General features: G+C 36.8%; 1 protein-coding gene across 1 annotated transcript in view; it reads left to right on the top strand.

Annotated features, from left to right (window-relative positions):
- VWA8 (von Willebrand factor A domain containing 8) overlaps positions 1-25,143 on the top strand; it is a 427,846-nt gene that overhangs the window by 78,281 nt on the left and 324,422 nt on the right. Inside the window, exons 6-12 of the mRNA XM_032150771.2 lie at positions 3,070-3,234; positions 3,600-3,649; positions 4,393-4,501; positions 6,932-7,036; positions 18,209-18,340; positions 20,626-20,760; positions 20,851-20,928. Coding sequence (XP_032006662.1) covers positions 3,070-3,234; positions 3,600-3,649; positions 4,393-4,501; positions 6,932-7,036; positions 18,209-18,340; positions 20,626-20,760; positions 20,851-20,928 — 774 coding nt within the window. The remainder of the gene's footprint in view (positions 1-3,069; positions 3,235-3,599; positions 3,650-4,392; positions 4,502-6,931; positions 7,037-18,208; positions 18,341-20,625; positions 20,761-20,850; positions 20,929-25,143) is intronic.

Below are 25,143 nucleotides of genomic sequence, written 5' to 3'. Positions count from 1 at the left end.
TCTCTGTGGCTAACCCAGCCTTCTGTGACTGACTGCTCTGCCTGTACATTCTAGGACCTAGAGTCTCTCTCATACCTGTTCTGTAGAGATACATATGTGCTAATCTTACTACCCCAGGTTGGTTGCAAATTGATCAGGAGCAAGATCTGTGTCTCATACTTCTTGATCTTGCTCCCAGGGTGCTAATATGAGCCCAGAACACACTAGGCCCTAAATAATGAATGCCAGAGGGTCTGATTGAACTGATGCTGCATGGCTGGCAGGGCCAGAAGCAGTCTGTTTCTTTACTGTTTATGGGAGTTTCTAGATGATGCTTTCTTGTGAAGTACAGTCATTTTCCTCTGGATCTATTCATGGAACATCTTGTTCTGATATAATCAGAAGGAGATAATCCAGGATTTAATCAAGTAGAAAAAGTTAAATTCATTTATTCGTATTGTTAATTTACCAAAATGAAAGGTTTTAAATTTATTTTTTAAAAGGCTACTATGCAGAACGTTTTCTCTTTAGATGCTTTCTAATTACAAAATAACTACTTGCCACTAGAGATTACATTAGTGTTAACCATTTTTAGTAAATAATTTGGAAAAAAAATACTCAGAATATGGAATCTTTTTTTTTAAGTATAGGAGTTACTTCACAACAAAAAGTTTGATATATTCTTTATCCTTAAAGTAGAATTCTGTGAAAAGTTATTGAACGTATTACTTTGGATAGGAATTCAGGATATGTGAGTCAAAAGAGGTTTAGTGGCTGGGTGCAGTGGCTCATGCCTGTAACCCTAGCACTTTGGGAGGCTAAGACAGGTAGATCACCTGAGGTCCGGAGTTCAAGATCAGCCTGGCCAACATGGTAAAACCTCGTTTCTACTAAAAATACAAAAATTAGCTGGGCGCGGTGGCATGCACCTGTAATCCCAGCTACTCTGGAGGCTGAGGCAGGAGAATCGCTTGAACCCGGGAGGCTGAGGTTGTGGTGAGCCAAGATTGCACCACTGCACTCCAGCCTGGGTGAGGGAGTGAGACTCCGTCGGAAAAAAAAAAAAAAAAAAAAAGAGGCTTAGTACACAAAGAATGCTTATTGTTAAGTGAGAAGGGTCTACTACATTTTTCTCCCAAAGTAAATATCAGTATAAACACATAATTTTTTATCGGTAAATGTTATTTCTGTGTTCATAGAATCTGTCTCATGAGAACCTCACAGCATATAGGCAAGATCCCTTCACAAAGCACTATCATCTTAAGACAACTTTTATGGTAAAAAGATTCTAACACCGTAACTTAAGCCCCATTTATTTCTAGGTAGCTTTGATATTCTAAATTTAATGTCTCAAAAATGTTATTGGTTTCATAAAGGTGATTATAGTAGAATTCTGTTGTTATGGAAAGAGATACAAAGTTCAGTTTGTATGAACTTTATATTTTATTTAACGTTTTTGGGTAAATGAAAAAGAGAAATATTTAGTCAGCTCTCTGAAGATTCTACTTTTGGTTTCTCAGACAGAGCTAGATCCAGACTCTCACTTTCTAGTGTATATGACATAGTGTCAGTGTGTTAATTAGATGTATGATTTCTGATTTTGATTCATACCAAAATATGATTGAAATAATTATTTATTATTTTTAAAATTAGTTCATGCAATCAGTCAACAGACATTTGTCCTGTTATACACTAGAGGTAATAAGTCCTTTCAAGAGCGTGGAGCTAGCATGATACAGTCATGTATAGAAGCAAATGCACAAATAAATAATGATAGAAGCTTGCATAAGATAAAGTAAAAGGGTACAAAAATGGTTCTGATGAGGGAAGGGGATCTGAGTTTTATGAAGATGTTTTTTGTGCTGAGCTTTGACTGACCCTTGTGTTTACGCTGTGCAAAGTGAAAAGGGTGTTGTTCCAAGAAGATGGAGTAGTGTTGGTGAAGCAGCATTATGTGTTTGGAGACTGCAGTTGGGAGATGGATTGGAGCACAGGGTCACAGAAGGAGGGTCAAGGGGATGGGTATGTACTGGTTGCTGAGACTGAGAGAATCAGGGCTTCTGCCAGGAAAGGCCTTAAGTGCCATCTTGAGAGTCTCTATATTGTCATTTGGGCTGTGAAGAATTGCTGAAAGGTGTGGACGTTTCTCTCAGAGTGTACAAATGCGCATTCACACAAATTAGTCAATACTGTAGATCCTGCTGCTGAAGAATGTGAAGAGCCATTGATAGAGTTAGGCAGAGAAGGAAGGAAATGAGATTTAACAGGTGCCTGCTTTGGGCCACTTGTTTGCACATACATTTTCACATTTAGTTTTCCTAGCAGTCACAATAATGTAGGTGATATTTTTCCTACTAAGAAGGCTAAGGTTCCAAAGGTATAATAACATGCATACGGTAACATTTAGTAAAAGTGTACATCAAGCAGCTGAGCCAGGATTTGTGACTCTAAAACCCGTACTGTTTCCATTCTCTAAGCTCCACTATATGCTAGTTGCAGGACCATGGGCAAGTTATATAACTCCTTTGAACTTTGGTTCATTCATTCATATAAAAAGGAGATGGTCTATATTGGATTCTGGTGTAAGTTAAATGAGAAAAATCCATGGAATGTGCTTACCACATAGTAAGTTTCCAAAACATGTTAGTTATTACTAGTAATATGCTTTGCTAGGAATACCCATAAACATAATTATCTATTTAAGGTCCACTGGTAATCAGTCACAGCTTTGCTGGTGATCTGCCCATCAGGGACTACCTTTGTTACAACCTCTAGTCATGTATTTTCCTTACCCCCTGACTGTTTTCCTCTGTGTTACTGACTAAGGCTTGGAGATCTGACCCAAGTCTCCTTTATTCCTTGGGGTGTTAACTGCTTTTCCTTTCAAACACCTCAGTCTTCATGTTGTGAGCCTGCCCTGGCATCCTGAACCTGATTTCACTTTGCTGCCTTCCTTGACAGTTTGGTTTTGATGGTGTTCTCCAATACAGTTTTCTCAACAGTCGAGTCCTAAGTCCTTGGACTTGGCAGCTCTTATAGTTGTGATCTGTATCATTTATGCTATAGCTTCTGGATCTCTTACTTTTATAGGATCATACCAAAAAAGAGTTGGATTCTTGGAAAATTGTCCGAGTTAGTGAAAATTTCCGAGTGATTGCCTTGGGCTTGCCAGTGCCAAGGTATTCTGGGAATCCATTAGATCCCCCTCTTCGTTCTCGATTTCAAGCCAGGGATATTTATTATTTACCCTTCAAGGTAAGGATGACCAAGGATAATTTATTTTTTAAACAGTTTTTCTATTTATAACAAGAAATTCAATGCTATAAAAATGTTACTGCAGTTATAAATGTCTTCCTCAGTAGGTTATGGAAAGATATGAGAATAAAGAGTAAAGAAAATCTCTGGAAACTAGGAAGAAAAATTATTATGGCATTATTGGAAGGACTTTTTTTAAAGGCTGGCTTTTCTTTTAGAAAATGAAATGTATCAATAAATGATTTTTTGCTATTAAATATTTAGTGCCTGCTTAATTAAAAGGTTGGATTGTGTCCATAAAACATTTGCATTTAATCCGTTACATTTCTTGTTAATTAATTTAATATGTTTCTGTGTTACTTTAGGACCAACTTAAGTTGTTATATTCAATTGGAGCCAATGTTTCTGCTGAGAAGTAAGTATATAAATATCTGGACACTGAATGTTGAATTTGTTTTGCCTGTTCATTGATTGATTGATTAATTAATTTATTCATTCAACAACTAGAATTCTTACAAGAATTTTTCAGTATTAGGATGTTTGGTGATAAAATTAATAAGATGTCTTTGGCGAGAAACTCAAGATCTAATAGAGTTGAAAGATATGTGAATAGCTTTGGTTAACATGGTATAGTAAGTGCCATAATTTCAAAATATTGGGGGGTATTAGTTGAGACTTTATAAGGGCTTCACAAAAGCATTGGTGTTTGAAATGGGTCCTAAATAATGAGCAAGTTTTTGCCAGATAGAGAATGGAATCAAGAAATTCTAACAGAACAAGTTTTTTTTTTTTTTTTTTTTTTTTTTTTTTAAAGCATGGATTGTGAGAGTTTATGCTTTGTTCTTAGGGCCATAAAAAACTCTTGGAGGCTAGAGTTTAGGTTTGGGATTACGAAATGTGAGAGATGAGGCTGGCAGGGTAGATTTGGACCAGGTGATGAAAAACCTCAAATATTGTGATGAATTTAGGAATATATTTGCATCTAATCAGCTTCTGAGTTTTAAGTAGGATATTATGATGCGGAGCCATTGTTCCTTAAGAATTAATATTAGGGATCATCTTTTTAGATTAATTAAATTGGCCTCTGTATTTTATATCTAACAACTTACACATTTTATATTTTAAAACTATTAAAATTTAATATCATTTTTCCCCTAGAGTTTCTCAGCTCTTGTCCTTTGCCACAACTCTATGTTCCCAAGAATCTTCTACTCTTGGACTTCCAGATTTTCCTTTAGATAGTTTAGCAGCTGCAGTTCAAATCTTGGTAAGTAAAATAAATTAATGACTGGCATACTCAAATATGTTAAAAATTTTGAAAGTTAATCATTAGGGATTAATGACTTCAGTTTGCTTTTGTCATACTCTTCTATAAATATTGTAAGGCCTGAGATTAATTTGTTGTGTGGTGCAGTAAACTGTACGGAGACCAAGGACGTGTTCTGAGCCCCTGAAGAGCTTTCAGCTTTGGAGTAGGAGCTAGGCATGCAATCTCAGTAAACTCCTACAGAGGGAAGGAAGGCTTTAGCCTGATCAAGTAAGAGGTGTGGCTTTAGCCTGATCAAGTAAGAGGTGTGCTGCAGTGTGAGTTAGGCCTCACAGCTGTCCTTACCTGAGTTAGGGGAGCTAGGGCTTTCACACTGCTCTAGCTCCCATCAGTCTCTGTGTCATGGTTGTCTCAGGGGACACGAATTCCCAGACACTAACTGCTCTCCCAGCATGTGTGCAAGGGTGGCTTCAAGAACCCAAGGATAGTCTTCTTAGAAAGACCTACAGCAGTTGCTGTTGGAAGAGAAAGCTAGGAGGCACAAGAAGAATACAAACAGATCTGAGAGGATCTGATAGAGTACAGACATTGTCCACTACAGTTTCACAAAGGTCATGGCGATCATGTCTGGAGTGATAGAAAGGCCCAAGAAGTCAAAGCACAGGCAAATGTGTTTAATCACAAAAGGGCCTAGTATGTTTGGAGAATGAGAATAAGTTGTATCCCTAAAGCAAGTGTGTGTGGTAGAGGGAGAAGTTAGAACGCTATTGTGAAATGTTTTGCATGATGAATGAAGTTTCCTGGATTTTATGATGTGGAAAAAGTGGCTTATCAGACAATATTAAGTAGGTGGGCTACGAAGGTGACCAGACTTATGTTGGAGGAAGACACCTTTGTTGGAAGTGAGGGAATGACTAGGAAGCTTTTGTAACACTCAGTGAGACCCTGTGGAGAAAGGCACCATCCAAGATAGTGGGAATACTATCTTAGGCAAGAGACTTATTTTTAAACTTTAATGTATGTATGTATGTATGTATGTATGTATGTATGTATGAATGTATGTATGTATATATGTATGTTTCCTGTGAGTCAGGGATCCTAGGTACTGTTGATATTGTTTTATCCATCCAGAACAGAATTTCTCCTCCTGTTTATCAAATCTTATACTTTTATGAAATCTTTTTGTTTTTGCTTAGAACATTTTATTTTGAAAATTCTCAAATGTAAAAAAAAGTTGAAAAATAGTAAAACATTCATAATCCCGTCACCTACAATCACCCATTATTAATATATTGCCACATTTGTTTGCATGTGCTTTTTTCTTTTTTTTTTTTTTCCTAAACTATTTGTAAGTAAATTGCAGCCAGTACTCTTAAATACTTCAGTATGTGTATTAGTTCATTCTCCCACTGCTATGAAGAAATAACCTGAGACTGGGTAATTTATAAAGGAAAGAGGTTTAATTGACTTACAGTTCCGCAAGGCTGCGGAGGCCTCAGGAAACTTACAATCATGGTGGAAGGGGAAGCAAACACGTCCTTCTTCACATGTTGGCAGGAGAGAAAAGTGCAGCGTGAACGAGGGGAAAAGCCCTTTATCAAGCCATCAGATCTCATGAGAATTCACTGTCATGAGAACAGCATGGAGGTTAACTGCCTCCATGATTCAGTTGTCTCCCACCAGGTCCCTCCCATGACACGTGGGGATTGTGGGAGCTACAATTCAAGATGAGATTTTGGTGGGGACACAGCCAAACCATATCAGTATGCAACTTCTAAGAATTAGGACATTCTTCTACATAACCAGAACAACATTATCACACTTCATATCATGTTAACAGTAATCTATAGTATCATCTAATAGATAGTTCATATTGAAATTTCATTAATCTTTCTTGTCAATAGACTCTTTTAAAGTGGGGTGAACAGAATTGACAGTACAAATAATGTGAGGAAGGATTTGAGGATAATGAATACTTTCTAATTTTATTGTTATAACTGTGAAGCTAAGTGAATGTGGATGAGATTAACTTAGGAATGAAAGGGGATCAGGTACTTTGGGATGAATAAGGTAGAGACATGTATTCTGTTTCAAATGGGGGTCTATGGGATATTCATATAGTCACATGTAATGAACAATTGAGGGTTCAGGTTTAGAGCTCAAGAAAGAAGTCAGGACCAGACATAGAAGTGTGGGAGCCATCAATACGTAGAAGATAGATGAAAGATGGGAATGGGTAAGCATACCCAGGGAAAGGGCAAGGAATGAGAAGAGAAAATAATGAATATTTGTTTTTGTAGACTTACAGAAAATACCAGACACCTATTGGTTACTTTTATAAGTCAATTTTAATGTCATATGTACATTTCAGATGTTTTCTGTGATTATTTTGAATTTTGCTCATTCCTATGTATTTTTGCTCCTACATAGGATTCCTTTCCTATGATGCCAATCAAACATGCAATCCAGTGGCTTTATCCATATAGTATTTTACTAGGTCATGAAGGGAAGATGGCTGTGGAAGGTGTTTTAAAGGTGAGTGTCTGCTTCCCTTTCTTTCCTTTCTTTTCCCATTTTCCCTTCTCTTGCCTTTTCCCATCTTTCCCTCACTCCTTTCCTCACCTTTCCTATTTTTCTCTCCCCATCCTTATTTCTTCCCTTTCCCTTCCCCTCCATTCTTTAGTAGGCATGGAGGTATCAGCATTGCAACAAGAAGACAGCTGTGATAAATAGGGCAGCAAACACAGAGGGGCTGGTATGATTGGGAGATTGGTTATGTTGAGCAAATTAGTAAAAAGTTTGAACAAATGAATGAATATATTGAGGATAATAAGAGCTATGCTTTTCACTGTTGGCTGAGGGATTTGTAACCATGGAAAGGCGGAAGGCAAGAAAAAACTCTAAGGTATTGGATTGGAATTGGTGTTATTATGAATCATGGGTTTTTTAAAACAATATATATGAACAGATAGATAGTTACAGATAGAGATAGTGTGTGTATATGTATACATACACATATTTTCTAGCTGTCTCCTAAGAGAGCCTAAAAACTATGATGTTCTAGTAGCAGTGATCACACCAAGTACCTGGACACTGGTTTCTAAATACCATGCTCTCTAAAAGGATCAGGTCAGGGAATGTAGAAGATGAGCCTGGACTATCTTTTTGTGCCAGAGAGTAAGGAAATAGTCAACAAATGATGTCCATATGTCAAAACGATGGAGTTTCCAGGTTGAAGTGGCTGAAATCTGGGACAATTTGAGCATAAAAATAAATGATGATGGTAATTGGTTTTAACCTGTTGCATAAAATAGGAATCCATGAGTCCATACTGATATAAATGAACAAAAAATATGGAGATGGGAATTCTCTTTTAAAGTGTAAAATGCCTACTTGTGAATCTAGAAGGAATTACATAAATAGAAAAAACACCATTTGGCAACCATCAGAGTGGCAGTTAATTTAGACAGGAGTCATCAAAGGATGTTAAAGCTGGCAGGTGGAGCTTCTATGAGGCACAGGGTATTGGCGTAATCTCTGAATATCTCCCTCCAAAAGACTCAGTTGACTACAAAACAAGAAAGTGGTATTTTTACAGTAAACTTCAACTTGACCAGGTGGGACAAATTGACATTGTATGCCTCCGAAATTCCCCATTTCTGGGGAATTTTTGCTGAGAGTTCATGATGTATGTTTGGCCATGAGGAAATATTGTAGTGTTCTAGGGCCATTGTATAGAATGTAGGCCTCTATTCTTTAAAACTGTTCAGACATGAAAGACAGGGAAAAACATAGAAATGTTCCAGGCTAAAGGAGACTGAAGAGATTGGATAGCTAAATGCATCATATGTTCCTGAATTAAATCCTGGACCATTAGAAACAAGTGACAATATTGGCACTGTTGGTAAAACTTGAATAGGGTCTGTGGATTGGATAGTAGTGTTATATTAAGTGGATTTCCTCATTTGGAGGCTTATGTGGTGATTACACTGGCCACAGTTCTTGTTTGCAGGAAATATCAACTGGAGTGTTTAGGGGTATAGGCGCATCATATCTGCAGCTTGCTCTCAAATTGTTCAGATAAAGATAACTAGTAAAGTAGGCAGGGGGAGTCAGAGGGAGGGGGAAATGTGCTAAAAAAATGTTAACCATTGAGGAAACTGGGTGAAGGTTATTAACGTGAAAAGCGAGCATTTTATATAAAACTATGGAAATTGCTATAGAGCTTTCATTTAAACTAATGAAGGTCTCATGTTTTGTCATAAGTGGTTTATAATACGTGGGGCATGGTTTTCTTTTAAAGTACATGTGGCATAATTTCCTCATTGTGTAGTTAACAGTGGTGTTTTCCAAAAGGCCAGTCACACTCTAAAATGTCTTATAACTATATTTTTAAAGTGTTGACCCTTGGCAGAGACTTATTGGCTCACCAAAATTAATTCCTCCTTATGAAAGACGGTTTTTGTTTTTCTTACATGGTTTGGCTCAAGGTGCAGATTTCTAAGAAATAGAATGTGACCACTAAGCTGTATGGCTTTCTGTATAGAACCTTCAGTTTCTGAAGGCCAGGATTTGACAACTTTAAGCATATGGAATGGTATTTCTTTCTCCCTTATCTTCAAATCTACCCAGAGTCTTTGGGATACACAACACCCTCTGTGTATCTATTAATAATGAGAAGACCTTAGAAGAGTGGAACATTGGATTCTAATTACTTAAGTGGGATTTTTTTTTCAGAGCAGTTAGCCAAAGAACCCAAAGAAACAGTATTTTCATTGACTGGTTATGTCCATAATAATAAGAAAATAAAATTAATATACAGCTGTTCCTAATAGATAATGAGAAGAGAGGTATAGTTAGAGACAGAATCTGAAAGAGAAGCAAAAAGAAGCAAGGGGAAAATAATGGTCAATAAAGAGACAAAGGAGGGAAGAGACAGCAGAGAATGGAAGCAGTGAAATAACCAATGATGAAAGAGAAGAAAGGTGTGTGTGTGTGTGTGTGTGTGTGTGTGTGTGTGTGTGTGTGTGTATGAGAGAGAGAGAGAGGAAGAGTAGGAGGAGAAGGAGGAGGAGGAACAGCAGCAGAAAGAGGAGGAGGGTGGATATTAAGAACCATTTGGAAATGGGGAGATTAATTCATAGGCTCAAGGAGTCAGGAAATTGCCATCTTCTGACAATATAGTTCACTTCAAGGTTTATTCCAGGTGCTGGGGAAAAAGAACTGGAACATATCTTTGATTTAATCAACATCTAAGCTAAATTGGCCATTGGTCATTGAAGTAGAGTGCCTAGTGTTTAAGATCAAAGGTCGTGACTCCAGATGAACTTTAATGCCCCTCACCCCAATGTGCAGTGCCTTGGGAACAAGGGCACATCCTCAGGGAGGAAGAAACTCATGAAAAGTTCTGATAAAATGAAGCAATGTAATGTTTTTGTGAAAAAAACAGAAGATATTCAGTGTCTAAAAAAGTCAGTTACGAACAAAGGTCTTTATCTTTACCAAGAAACCACTTCGATGTGTTTTCTGGTCTGTAATTTCAAAACTAGTCATACAAATTTATTATAAAGTTATAGAATATCTTTAAAGAGTTGAATTTTCTTAATAAAGTAGCTAGTGTTGCTTCATTTTTTGGTCTTTAACCATAATTATAGGGAATGTAGAAAAATGATTGAGTTTATATTGGAACAGAAATGATTTCAAAATTGAATGTAGAGTGTTTTAAAAAGGAAAAAGGGATTGATATTAATTAGATTAGAGGAGAAAGAGTATGGCTGTCTTCTCACCTTAATTATGTGAAGAGCTAGTTAATGGACAGTTGTAACTCAGTAAACTGTCAAGTGGGAGGGCTTAAGTTCATTTGTCTGATCTTAATGAAGTACTTCCTTTTTGTAAGATCATTACACACTGATGTATACAACCAGATTAGCATCTTAAATAGCTTTTCTTAAGAGTGGAAGAGTCAAAAAAAAAAAAAAAAAAGAGTGGCAGAGCATTTATTGATATAATTCTTTATCATCTGTTCTGGGAAGTCTATGTGGTCTGTTTGTTATTCTAAGTTTCTACATTTACCTCAAAGCATTATTTTAAACTAATATTTATAGATGGGTGAAATATATGTGCTCAAAGAATTTTGAATTAGAAGAGGTAAAAATTAATAAAATATTGTTGAATTTGGAAAAAAATATTTACTTAAGAAATAGAAGTATGTATTATAATGGTAAATTAAGAAGGTATGTATATATACACATTAACTTTTCCTTGATAAATGATAATTATTTTTTCTCCTAGATTATCATAGAAATTAATGTGTAGTTGCATTTGAATTAGAAATCCATTTGAATTTTAGTGTAATTACTTAATTAGACTGTATTTTTAAGGAAAAATTATTAGTCACTGAAAATTCAATCAGAGAGAATTCACAATACCTTTCTTTTTTCTGAACAAGCTATAAAAGTGGCTGGAATGACTTTCATTCCGCAGATGGTGCTCATCATGTGATGTTCATTCTCTAAAAACATGTTTCTGTAGCCATGAAATAATTTCTAGCTTTTAGTTAAGGATATCTTAAAGAAAACCCTCTCATTCTGAATCTGCTATACTTTAAGAATAGTATGCTTTCTTACAGTTTAGTAACAAATACATCCAGGCTTCTAGTAATGTGTCTTGGCTCTTGGTCTCTACTTAATTAAGACTGCATCGTAACAGTGGTTAAATTGGTAAGTTCCCTTCGTGATTTAGAAAGGATATACTGCCACTTATCCGTTGATAATGTAATCTGAGCCATAGTTTTTTTCTAAGAAACTTGGATCTTACATTTCGTATTTTTATTTAGTTCAACAAACACTAATTGAGCATTCATTTTTTGGCAAATTATATGCATATAGAAATCTAGTGATACAGAAATGGATACAATCTGATTTCAGCTCCTGAGGAAGTTGCAATATTAATGTCTGAGGAGCATCAGATATTTCAATAAATAACTATTTTAATATGGTTTTTTTTTTTTTTTTTTTTTTTTTTTAGCAGTGTAGCATAATGATGACTAGCTGTGGTCAAAGCAGTAATGACCTGAAGTAGGCCAGTGAAATAGGAATTAAACGAATATGAGAAATGCTTCAGAGGAAGGATGATACATGTTACTAACTGATGAAATATGAGGTAGGTTAAGGGAGATATGAGAGAAAGTGAGAAATCAAAAATGTCCATAAATCCTACCTTGTATATGTGAGTAGAGTTGCTATTAATTAATATGATAAAGTGGGAGAAGGAGCACATTTGTGGTGGGGGCTAAATAATTCCATGTACTAGAACCCTTTTGAATTTGAGGTTTTTCTGGTGATTTTATCTAGCAGACTTGAAAATATGGACCTGGTTCTAGAGGTATTTTGATATTAAAGATAAATACTTGGAACCCATTAATGTGTGGGTGTTAGTTGAATTCATGGGGATGGATGTAACAACTTAAGGAATGCAAGTATAATGAGAGGAAAAATCTGTCTTCAGATTGAACATTTCAAGATTGGAAAGTAGGGAGAGAACCTTCAAATTAGGCAGAGGAAGAGTGGTTAGAGATAGAAGCAGAACTGCAGAGAGTATTCTTAGGGAGCATTGAGAACAACTGTTTCAGGAAGAAAGTAATAGCAACAGTTTCAAATGCTGCAAAGATGCCTTGTTGAATGAAGACTTACAATATTCACTCAAAAAAGATTATTCATTCCATCCATCCTTCCATCCAATCAGTTAGCCAGGCACTACTGTGCTGGAGATGTATGCAAAACAGAAGTTTTTACCTTCATGGAGCTTATTTTTCAATGAAGGGCGACTGTCAGTCAAGTAAGTAAATAAGTATATAATATATCAGTTGAGGAATGGATGCTGTCACTGAGCAGATGACATTTGAATAAATTTCTGAAGGAGAGAAGTCCTGTGGGTAGAAAGTATTTCAGACAGAAGGGATAACCAGTATAAAAACGCTGAGGGAGGAGCACACCTGGGAATAGCAAAGGACAGTGTATTGGGGCAGAGTGAGTGAAGGAGAGGTGATTCCGAGAGAAATCAGAAGGTAAAGAAAGTCAGATCATGTAGGGCTCTGTAATCCATGGAAAGGACTTCTGCTTTCAGTCTGAGTGAGGTGGAACACCGTTAGAGGGTTTTGAGGAATGTGTTATATGAGTGATCCTTTTAACAGGCTCATTCTGGTTGCTGAGTAGTGAGTAGACTGTGGAGGGTATGAATGAAAACAGGGAAAAAACAGTTGGTAGACTGTTGCAGTAATCCAGTTGAGACACTATTATTATAGCTTTGACCAGCTGTGATGTTGGTAAGAAGTAGTTGGATTTGGGTTGTGTTTTGAAGGTAGAATCATTGTGATTTGCTGAAGGGTTGGATGTAGGGTTGATACAGAGTTAAGGATGATTTCAAGCTTTTGGACTGAGAAATGTGAATGATGAAGTTGGAGATAGAGAATATGGAGGTGGAGGGAATATCAGACCTGAGTATTGGACATATTTGATTTAAGATGTCTATTAGCCAACTGGAAATGTCAAAGAGGCAGTTGTATGTACAAGTCAGGATTTCAGGAGAGAGATCTGGACCGGAGAGAGAAAATCGGGGTCATGATGGTTTGTAAAGTCATGCAAGTGATGAGCTTATTTAAAAAGTGAATGTAGATTGAAAATAAAAAGTTCCACTCCTGAAATACCTTACTGTATACTGGTCAAGAAGATGAAGAAGAAACTGCAAAAAAGACTGAGAAGAGACAGCAAAATAGGAAGAAAACTAATTAATTTTGTAAATAGGATATTATTGATGGACTTACCAAGATCAGTGTTAGTAGAGTGGTGGGAATGTAAGCCAAAAATCAAGGGTCTTACATTTTGAATTGGAGATGAAGCTGAACCAATGATTATATATTCATATGTATCAACCAAGTTTGATGGTGAACAAAAGCCAAAAGATGATAGATCACTTAAGGATGAGGTATGATGAAGAAATGACTGTTTCTTGGAATGGGAGAGACAAACATTTTTATAGGCAGAAGGGACAAAAAATGTGGAGGGCATGGAAAATATGGCCTAGCTGAGGTGGAAAAGGACATTTTCAGAGCACCCTTGTGTCTTGGTTTGAAATGATGGAAGAACATAACATGCTTTCCACTCTGGAACTGGAATGATGGAGCTGCCATAATCTGACATAGTAAGACTTCTAGGGGTTTCTGTCTACTCATAGTTAAAGCAGAAGTTCTTTCTACTGAAACAGTGGGAACAATAACAAAAATTGATTAAAACATCAATGATTTTGAGGATGAAGGAAAAATAATTTTGTTTGTTCATTTAACAAACCATTGTTGACCATTGACCATGTCCCGTGTGTGATTCTAGGTTCTGGAAATTTGGAGTGAGCCAAATAGATACATTTAATATTGCCCTAATGGGACTTACATTCTAGTAAAGTATGGAGGAGCATGTGTCTGAAAGCTCTGTTCTGAGTGGAGGGGGCAGCTAGATTGCCTCTTGAAAGGGTGATAAATGGGCTCAGACTGACTTCTGAGGAGAGTAGTAATGGTTTATATTTGTTGCTGAGGGGCTATGAGAAAAGACCCCAGGAGAGACTGTGGCCACATATTTGTTCAGGCAACATGGTATGCGGAATTTCACTTTCAGTGCTTAACAATCTAGAAAAAGATATGAAGAAAGTAGATGGCCTGATGGGACAGGATTGGGAATTGTAAGGATGAATATGGAAGCCTGACAGACCAATATCCAATGTGATTTATATTTCATTTTATTTAATTATAATTCACAGTTTAAATAACCTAATTTTAAAGAAAGTGTATTGGAAAATGTTAGTACTGTTTAATTGAAATTCAAGAATTCATGGGAAATACTCATAAAGTGGCAAGTTAACAAACTCTTATTTTCTGCTTCTTGCTAGGAAGTAACCTGAAGTAATTATATGTCTATTGTTCTTCTGACCAGCTGTGATGTTAATAAGAAGTAGTTGGATTTGGGTTATAGTTTGAAGGTAGAACCATTATGATTTGCTGAAGGGTTGGATGCAGGGTTGAGACAGAGGTAAGGGTGATTTCAAGCTTTTGGACTGAGAAACATAAATGATGAAGTTGGAGATAGAGAATATGGGGGTACCTTTCTGATTACTACTTTTCTGATTAACAATCCTCTAAATTTTCCATGCCAGAAAATGATAATTCACCTTGCAATTTGAGGTTTTTACTATCCTAGTGTATTCTGGCCTACTATTTTTTTTTTTTTCTTATACTATAACCTTTTGTAACAGCAAATTTTACATAAACGTAAGCAAGCCATTCACAAATAAAAGCAATACAAAAGGTCAATAAATATATGAAAATATATTCCACAGTAAAGTAGTACAAGTTAAAGATATTATACCTTTTTTTGTAATTTTATTATTATTATACTTTAAGTTTTAGGGTACGTGTGCACAATGTGCAGGTTTGTTACATATGTATACATGTGCCATGTTGGTGTGCAACCTACTCATCTGACAAAGGGCTAATATCCAGAATCTACAATGAACTCAAACAAATATACAAGAAAAAAACAACCCCATCAAAAAGTGGGCAAAGGATATGAACAGACACTTCTCAAAAGAAGACATTTATGCAGCCAAAAAACACATGAAAAAATGCTCATCATCACTGGCCATCAGAGAAATGCAAATCAAAACTGCAATGAGATACCATCTCACACCAGTTAGAATGGCCATCATTAAAAAGTCAGGAAACAACAGGTGCTGGAGAGGATGTGGAGAAATAGGAATACTTTTATACTGTTGGTGGGACTGTAAACTAGTTCAACCATTGTGGAAGTCAGTGTGGCGATTCCTCAGGGATCTAGAACTAGAAATACCATTTGACCCAGCCATCCCATTACTGGGTATATACCCAAAGGACTATAAATCATGCTGCTATAAAAACACATGCACACGTATGTTTATTGCGGCACTATTCACAATAGCAAAGAGTTGGAACCAACCCAAATGTCCAACAACGATAGACTGGATTAAGAAAATGTGGCACATATACACCATGGAATACTATGCAGCCATAAAAAATGATGAGTTCATGTCCTTTGTAGGGACATGGATGAAACTGGAAACCGTCATTCTCAGCAAACTATCGCAAGGACAAAAAACCAAACACTGCATGTTCTCACTCATAGGTGGGAATTGAACAATGAGAACTCATGGACACTGGAAGGGGAACATCACACACCGGGGACTATTGTGGGGTGGCGGGAGGGGGGAGGGATAGCATCAGGAGATACACCTAATGCTATCTGGCCTACTATTTTTATTTTACTGAAATATTTTAGCTTGAATTATTTATGAGGACATAACCAGTATAGCAAGTGGCTCAGGACACTAGTGTTTATTTCTGGAATATGAGTCCTCTGACATCACTCCTGTATCAAGTTAGATTGAAACTACTCTAGCTGTGGTAAAAACATACATTTAAGCTCATTTATTTGTTTTCCTAGAATTTAATGAATCTTCATTCTAAATTTTTTTTTTTTTTTTTTTTTTTGAGACAGAGTCTCGCTCTGTCACCAGGCAGAGTGCAGTGGCACGTCTTGGCTCACTGCAACCTCCTCTTCCCGGGTTCAAGTGATTCTCCTGACCCAGCCTCCTCAGTAGGTGGGATTACAGGCATGCGCCAACACGCCCAGCTAATTTTTGTATTTTTAGTAGAGACGGGGTTTCACCATATTGGCCAGGCTGGTGTTGAACTCCTGACCTCAAGTGATCCACCCATCTCTGCCTCCCAAAGTGCTGGGATTATAGGCATGAGCCTTCGTGCCCAGCCATTTGTTCTACATTCTAATGAATTTAATTACTTGGGTAGATCTTGCTCCTTTCCTATTGAGTTCTCCTTAAAATACAGTGGAACTTTTTTTTTCATGAAATTAAGGTGTCAGTAGTTATTATTTGTCTACAACATGGAAGCAATTCTTGTCAAATTATATGATACTGTGGGGATTTGCATATATAAATTGAATGAAATATAGAACTTTTTAGTGGTAGTGCAAATTCACAGGTTTTTTTTAGGTTTAGGGAAAGGAGTTAGTGATTGTCTTGAGTACTTATGACATAAAAATGAAGACTTGAACTGGGCTGTTATGTTTAGAATGTTGAGGTTAAACATGATTTCCTTCCTCCCAAATCTATTTTTTGGAGTTCTTTCATTCTGCTGAATACATGGTGATCTGTTCTTTCGTTGAGTTTCAACTCTTTCACTATAGTAATAATGTTCCAAAACTAGTGTGGGTTTTTGGGGGTTATTTTCTGCCTATTTAATAGTAAAAATAAGTTCAGTTTTTTATATTGAGCATGCTGTTATAAGGAGGGCATAGAACTTAATTTTCAATTTATTTTCATTTTTCACATACTTAACCTGTATTCTTTCTGTGTAGTTTTGATATAACTAGCTGGAATGAAGTGGTGTAGTCAATCTTAGAACATTGATAATTGGGCCACATCAAGAATCAATGGTTTTAGCCTTTTTTTTTTTTTTTTTTTTTTGAGGCAGAGTTTTCGCTCTATCGCCCAGGCTGGAGTGCAGTGGCACAATCTCAGCTCACTGCAACCTCTGTTTCTGGGTTCAAGGGATTCTTATGCCTCAGCCTCCCAAGTAGCTGGGACTACAGATGCGTGCCACCAAGCCCAGCTAATTTTTGTATTTTTAGTAGACAGGGTTTCACCATGTTGGCCAGGCTCGTCCCAAACTCCTGACCTCAGGTGATCCTCTCGCTTTGGCGTCCCAAAGTGCTAGGATTACAGGCATGAGCTACTGTGCCTGGTGGTTCTAGCCTTTTAAATCTAGTTCAACAAATATTGAGACCCCTACAGTGTAGAAAGCACTGTACCATATGCTGTGGAAAATTGTTATAATAATTTTAGTTAAGCTATTCACATAGCTGACGGCAGAATGATGTCCAAGAAGTTCTGTTTTCATGAATTTCAGGTAACATATTAACTTCGATTGATTTAAAGAATAAACCAATATGGGCCTTGTTTTATTTCAGCATGTTTTGAAGGGTCTCATCATCTCTTTCTAGGAAGCTGATTGTCAAGAAATTTAAGCTATGAGCTTCTACCAGGTCAGGAATTCAGTGATTCCATTTCTTGTCATTTAGTAAATTTTAGGGACTATTTTTATATGATCTTTAATAATTGTTGTAAGTAGAATGGTATTAGTAGGAATAGAAAAAAATTCTCATTAACTTTTTTTAACGTCTACTTTTTTTTTTTTTTTGAGACGGAGTCTCGCTCTGTCACCCAGGCTGGAGTGCAGTGGCGCGATCTTGGCTCACTGCAAGCTCCACCTCCCAGGTTCACGCCGTTCTCTTGCCTCACCCTCCCAAGTAGCTGGGACTACAGGCACCCGCCACCACGCACGGCTAATTTTTTTTCTATTTTTTAGTAGAGACGGGGTTTCACCGTGTTAGCCAGGATGGTCTCGATCTCTTGACCCCGTGATCCGCCCGCCTCGGCCTCCCAGAGTTCTGGGATTAACAGGCCTGAGCCACCGTGCCCGGCCTAACCTCTACTTTTATATAATAATATAGAATGGATTTCACTTGTAATTAAGGTGTAATCTTTCAGATAGCCAATGTTAATGCTAAAATGAAAAGTAAATTGCATGATTTTCTTGTAATTTTACAGCGCTTTGAACTTCAAGATTCAGGAAGCTCTCTACTTCCTAAAGAGATTGTAAGAGTAGAGAAGATGACGGAAAACCATGTGCCCCAAGCTTCTGTGACCATCTGGATTGCAGATAAAGAGGTGACCATTAAGGTAATTAATCACAGGTTTATTCTTTCTATGATATACCTTATTCTGCCTGTTTTTATGACCTAAATTGGGTTTATGATCTCCTTATAAGTCTTCTTTCTTGATAGTACTGCTTCTGTCTGTATCTATATGTCTATGTCTCCAGAGTCATGTGTGCTTACAAACTGGAAAAGTTCAGGAGAAACACAGGGAAAGCCTTTCATCAAAAATTCAAAGTTGATCTCTGGGAAAATCAAGTCATGGGTTGATTACTGACAGCATTTTGTACTATGAGTCCTTGGTAAGAAATAGTGTTTTCAAACATTTGAGCTGCTACAGAGCCCTGTTTTCAAGTAAAATCTTTCTTAGCTATGTGAAACGGTTTAAAAAGGATCTGCTCTGGTTGAATTGTTTTTAGAAGAGAGAAATAATATTTGGTCATAGAGCTCCATCTGCATGTATATATGTTATATATATATCAGCTCCTTCTATATATATCTATATGTGTATATATACACACATTTTATGGAGTCTTACTATATTTCCTAGGCTTTTTTTGAATTCCTGAGCTCACACAATACTCCTGCCTTAGCCTCCTGAGTAGCTGTGACTACAGGCCCATGCCACTGTGCCCAGCTCATGATAAACTTTTTTGTTTTAATATTTGATATTATTAATATTAATTCATGTTACTGTACTTATTCATTGAACTGAATATTGATTATATCTACCATGAGCTAGGTTCCATATTATGAGTTTACCGTATACTAGTTACTGTATTTGTCTCTTTGCATATATTATACGATTTAAATCCCCCAAGATCCATTAAGGTAATTTTTATTATCTCCATTTTGTAGATTAGAAAACTGAGATTTAAAGAGGTTAATGATTCACCCAGAGACACCAGCTAGGAGATGGCACAGCTGGGATTTCTAGACAGGGACAGTTCCCCACTGTACTTTCTGTTTTCTTCAGATGAATGGCTCATCTAGCTGATAGTTTAGGATAGAGGCAGGTGAGTTAAGATTGCATTGGAATGACTGGGGATATGGAGAAGAAAGTAATACTGGGATTCAGGAGACAGAATAAGGAAAGCTTCGGAAAGAAGGTGAAGCTTGAGCTAAGCCTGCAAGAATAACATAGGATTTTCCCAGTGGCTCAGGAGTGGATAGGACATTTTTGGCAGTTTAAACAATATGTTCAGAAGCATGAGGTATGAACAAGATTTCATTATTTGCTTCCCTTTGCTAATGGCTTTTTAACCTCATTGCCTCTAGTCTCTTCCAGTTAGCTTTCCATGTTGATACCAGGATAAATTCTTAAATGCAAATCTGATCCTGTAGCTTCCAAACTTACAATTCTTTGGTTCATCTGGTATATAACACGATCCAGCCCAGAGTCCTCATCAGAACATGGCTCCTTGGGAACTAATAGGGAAGGATAAAAAATAAAAGGGGAAGACAAAAAATAAAAGAAGTAGGTGTAAAAGATGGGAAGAGAGAATCTGTGAACAGATGCCTCTCAGTGGTAAACTAAGATAAACCTGAGAAGGATTTGTGGACTTGACTTTTAGAAGTCAGGAGGTCATTGGTGGCTTTAGAGATTCCAATGGACTAACATTAAATTCTGTGCTTACAACTAGAATTTTGGGAAAAAAAATTTATTCTCCAGTAGTAACATCTTTACTATAAGTTATAAACAGCATTAAGATGACATGATTTTTATGAATATGTCTGACAATGTGGGACTTTAATTTTAGGGAAATAATTGATTTGGAAGTTTTGTAATAGTGATCATCAGATCTATTAAATGAAAAAATAGTTGCTGCTCTATTGAAATATCAAAAACAGTAAAGAATTAAATTGAGCAAGCTATTATTTGGAGGCTTTTAAGTGGCAGTTATATGCTTTAAGTTACTGGTATTTTGAGAAAAACATATGCATGTTTTACATACACACACACACATATATATGTGTATATATATATATATATTTTTTTTGAGACAGAGTCTCGCTCTGTTGCCCAGGCTGCAGTGCAGTGGCGCAATCTGGGCTCGCTGCAACCTCCGCCTCCTGGGTTCAAGCGATTCTCCTACCTCAGCCCCCCAAGTAGTTGGTATCACAGGGGCGCACCACCATGCCCAGCTAAATTTTGTATTTTGGTAGAGACGGGATTTCACCATATTGGCCAGGCTGGTCTTGAACTACTGACCTCAAGTGATCTGCCCACCTTGGCCTCCCAAAGTGTTGGGATTACAGGCGTGAGCCACCATGCCTGGCCATGTTATATTGACCTCTCTTTAATTATAGGTGCCAGCCGGGACCAGGCCATTAAGTCAACCTTGTGCATCAGACTGTTTTATACAGACTTTGAGCCATAAGCAGCTACAGGCAGAAATGATGCAGTCTCACATGGTTAAGGATATATGTTTAATTGGAGGAAAGGTAAGAATGACAGTCTCACTGCAGACTTTTAGTTTCCTGGCTTTTGGTTATTTTGACTTACCTCTTGAATAATTGTGTTTCCATTTGTAGGGTTGTGGAAAAACAGTGATTGCTAAGAACTTTGCCGATACCTTAGGATACAACATAGAACCTATTATGCTCTATCAGGTACAGTGTTCATTTTTAACTGCACTTGGACTATAAGCATATATGCTTCGCCCATCAGCAGAATTTATGGATATCTTCTTGTTATGACCTGTTTTTTTATGTAGGTAAACAACCAAAATAGTAATCAAATTATTCAAATTAAAGTGCAATTATAATTATTTGGAGCTTTTGAAAGTACATTCTAGGATATCTGATGTACGTAACATACCAGGGGCTGTTTTTCGAAGATATTTATTTTCCAGAGGCCTGGAAGGGTAGGGGGAAAGGAGGAGTGAAGAGAAGTTGATTAATAGTTATAAAAATACAGGTAGGTGGGAGAAATAAGACCTACTGTTTGATAAATAAGTAGAATGACTATAGTAGACAATAATCTATTGTACATTTTAAAATAGCTAGTAGTTAATAATTCAAATGTTCCAGCATAAAGAAAAGATAAATGTATAAGGTAATTGACACCTTAATTACCCTAATTTTTTTATTTCACATTATATGAATGTATCAAAATATCATATGTACTCTGAAAATATGTACATATATTATGTGTCAATTAAAAAGTAAGATTCATTTTATGTGCATGTGCCCACACAGAATACATTTACTGGTAATTTGGAAATCTAAACAAAATAGGTTTCAGCTGCAGTGAGAGCTAATTATATATTCACTGAATAGATTATTTTCTAAATGGTGACAAAATATATATAACATAAAGTTTACCACGTTAGCCTTTTTTTTTTTTTCTTTTTTTGAGTTGGAGTTTCACTCTTTTGCCCAGGCTGCAGTGCAATGGCACAATCTCGGCTCACTGCAACCTCTGCCCACCCCGGGTTCAAGCAATTCTGCCTCAGCCTCCTGAGTAGCTGGGATTACAGGCACCTGCCACCATGACTGGCTAATTTTTTTGTATTTTAGTAGAGACAGGGTTTCGCCATGTAGAATTCACTGGCAATAAGTACATTCACAATGTTGTGTAACCATTACCACTTGCTTTTTCCAGAGCTTTTTCATCATCCTAAACAAAAACTCTATACTCGTTAAACAGTAGCGCTCAATTTTTCTTTCCCTCTCAGACCCTGGTAAACTCTACGTTTTGTCCCTATAAATTTGCCTATTCCAGGTACCTCATATAAATGGAATCATATAATTTTTGTCCTTCTTGTCTAGTTTATTTTACTTACCATAATGTTTTCAAGGTTTATCCATGTTGTTGCATATATCAGAATTTCATTCCTTTTTAGGGCAAGGTCATATTCTGTTGTATGTCTATACCACTCTTTGTTTCTCCATTGGTCTGTTGATGGACACTTGGGGTTGTTTCCTTTAGACTATTGTAACCTTTTGGCTATAGTAAGTAATTCTGCTGTGAACAGTGGTGTACAAGTATGTATTTGAGTCCCTGCTTTCAGTTTTTTAAGGTATATACCTAGGAATGGAATTATTGGATCATATGGTAATTCTGTGTTTAATTTTTTAAGGAGCCAATAAACTGTTTTCCATAGCAGCTGCACCATTTTCATTCCCACCAACAATGCACAATGGTTCCAATTATTCTACATCCTCCCTAACACTTTTCTTTCTTTTTTTTTTTTTTTTGTAATCATTATCCTAATGGCTGTGAAGTGGTAATTCATTGTGGTTTTGATTTGCAGTTCCCTAATGACTACTGATGCTAAGCATTTTTTCATGTACTTACTGGCTATTTGTATATCTTCTTTGGAGAAATACCTATTCAAGACCCTTACCCATGTCTTATTTATTTTTCTCTTGATTTTTATTTTAGATTTGGAGGTACATGTGCAGGTCACAGTTTACATGGGTCAATTGTATGTCACTGAAGTTTGGTGTATAAATGATCCCGTCACCCAGGCAGTGAGCATAGTATCTGATAGTTTTTCAACCCACAGCCCCCTCTCAAGTAGTCCCTATTGTCTGTTTTTCCCATCTTTATGTCCATGTGTACTCAATGTTTAGCTCCCACTTATGAGAACATGCAGTTTTGACTTTTTGTTCCTGTGTTAGTTCACATAGGATAATGTCCTCTAGCTACATCCATGTTGCTGCAAAGGACATGATTTTGTTCCTTTTTATGGCTGCATGATTTTCCATGGTGTATCTGTGCCACATTTTGTTCATCTAGTCCACTGTTGGTGGGCACCTAGGTTGATTCCATGTCTTTGCTGTTGTGTATAGTATTTGTATTAGTCAGGGTTCCCTAGAGGGACAGAACTAATAGGAGAGAGAGAGAGATATATATATATACTAATAGGAGAGATACACACACATGCACACACACACACACACACACACATATATATATATATATACATATATATAAAGAGGAGTTTATTAAGTACTAGCTTAAACCATCACAAGGTCCCACAATAGGTTGTCTGCAAGCTTGAGGAGCAAGGAGAGCCACTCCGAGTCTCAAAACTGGAGAATTTGGACTCTGATGTTTGAGGGCAGGAAGCATCCATCATGCAAGAAAGATGTAGGCTGGGAGGCTAGACCCGTCTTGCCTTTTCATGTTTTTCTGCCTGCTTTATATTCGCTGGCAGCTGATTAGATGGTGCCCACCAGATTAAGGGTGGGTCTGCCTTCCCCAGCCCACTGACTCAAATGTTTATCTCCTTTGGCAACACCCTCACAGACACACCCAGGATCAATACTTTGCATCCTTCAATCTAATCAAGTTGACACTCAGTATTAACCATCACAGTGCTGCAATGAACATATGTGTAGAACAATTTATTTTCATTTGAGTATATACTTAGTAAGGGAATTGCTAGGTCAAATGGTAGTTCTAAGTTCTTTGAGGAGTCTCCAAACTGCTTTCCACAGTGGCTGAACTAATTTATATAGCTGCCAGCATCGTGTAAGTGTTCCCTTTTCTCTATGACCTCGCCAATATCTGTTATTTTTTGACTTTTTAATAATAGCCATTCTGACTGGTGTGAGATGGTATTCATTGTGGTTTTAATTTGCATTTCTCTAATGATAGTGTTGATGAACCTTTTTAAAATATATTCGTTGGCTGCATGTATGTCTTCTTTTGAGAAATGTCTGTTCATGCCCTGTGCCAATTTTTTAAATGGGATTGTTTTTTCTTTGTTGAATTGTTCTTTATGTAATTAGACCCTTGTCATATGCATAGTTTGTGAATATTTTCTCCCATTCTGGAGGTTGTCTGCTTACTTTGCTGATAGTTTCTTTTGCTGTACAGAAGCTTTTTAGTTTAATTAGGTCTCACTTGTCAATTTTTGGTTTTGTTGCAAGTTCTTTTGTGGTCTTAGTCATAAATTCTTTGCCAAGGCCCATATTCAGAATAGTATGTCCTAGGTTTTCTTCTAGGTTTTTATAGTTTTAGGTCTTAGATTTAAGTCTCTAACCTATTTTGAAGCAATTTTTGTATATGGTGAAAGGATCGGTTCCAGTTTCAATCCTGTGCCTATGGCTAGCCAGTTATCCCAGCACCATTTATTGAATAGGGAGTCCTTGCCCTGTTGTGTGTTATTGTTGACTCTGTCAAAGATCTGGTGGTTGTAGGTATGTGGCTTTATTTCTGGGTTCCCCTTCCCATTCCATTGGTCTAGGTATCTGTTTTTGTACCAGTATCATGCTGCTTTGGTTATAGTGGCTTTGTAGTATAGTTTGAAGTCAGGTAGCATGATGCCTCTGGTTTTGTTGTTTTTGCTAGGGATTGCATTGGCAATTCAGGCTGTTTTTTGAGTCTATATGAATTTTAGAATAGTTTTTTCTAATTCTGTGAAAAATGAAGTTGGTAATTTGATAAGAATAGCAGTTAATCCATAAATTGCTTTGGGCAGTATGGCCATTTTAACAATTGTAATTCTCAGGAGCACAGCATGTTTTTTTCACTTGCTTGTCTAATCTCTGATTTCTTTCAGTAGCATTTTGTAATTCTTGTTGTAGAGAAAAGATCTTTTACTTTCTTGGGTAGCTGTATTCCTAGGTATTTTATTCTTTCTGTGGCTGTGGTAAATGGGATTGTGTTCTTGATTTGGCTTTCGGTTTGGATGTTATTGGTGTATACAAATGCTACTGATTTTTGTACCTTGACTTTGTATCGTGAAACTTTACTGTAGTCACTTAGCACTTTTAGGAGCCTTTTGGTGGAGTCTATAGGGTTTTTTAGGTATAGAATCATATAATCTGTGAAGAAAGATAGCTTGACTTCCCCTTTCCCTATTTTTATTT

The sequence above is a fragment of the Hylobates moloch genome, unplaced genomic scaffold, assembly GCF_009828535.3.
Source record: "Hylobates moloch isolate HMO894 unplaced genomic scaffold, HMol_V3 SCAFFOLD_4, whole genome shotgun sequence".
NCBI classification, from domain to species: domain Eukaryota; kingdom Metazoa; phylum Chordata; class Mammalia; order Primates; family Hylobatidae; genus Hylobates; species Hylobates moloch.
This window is presented reverse-complemented; position numbering and strand designations above follow the sequence as displayed.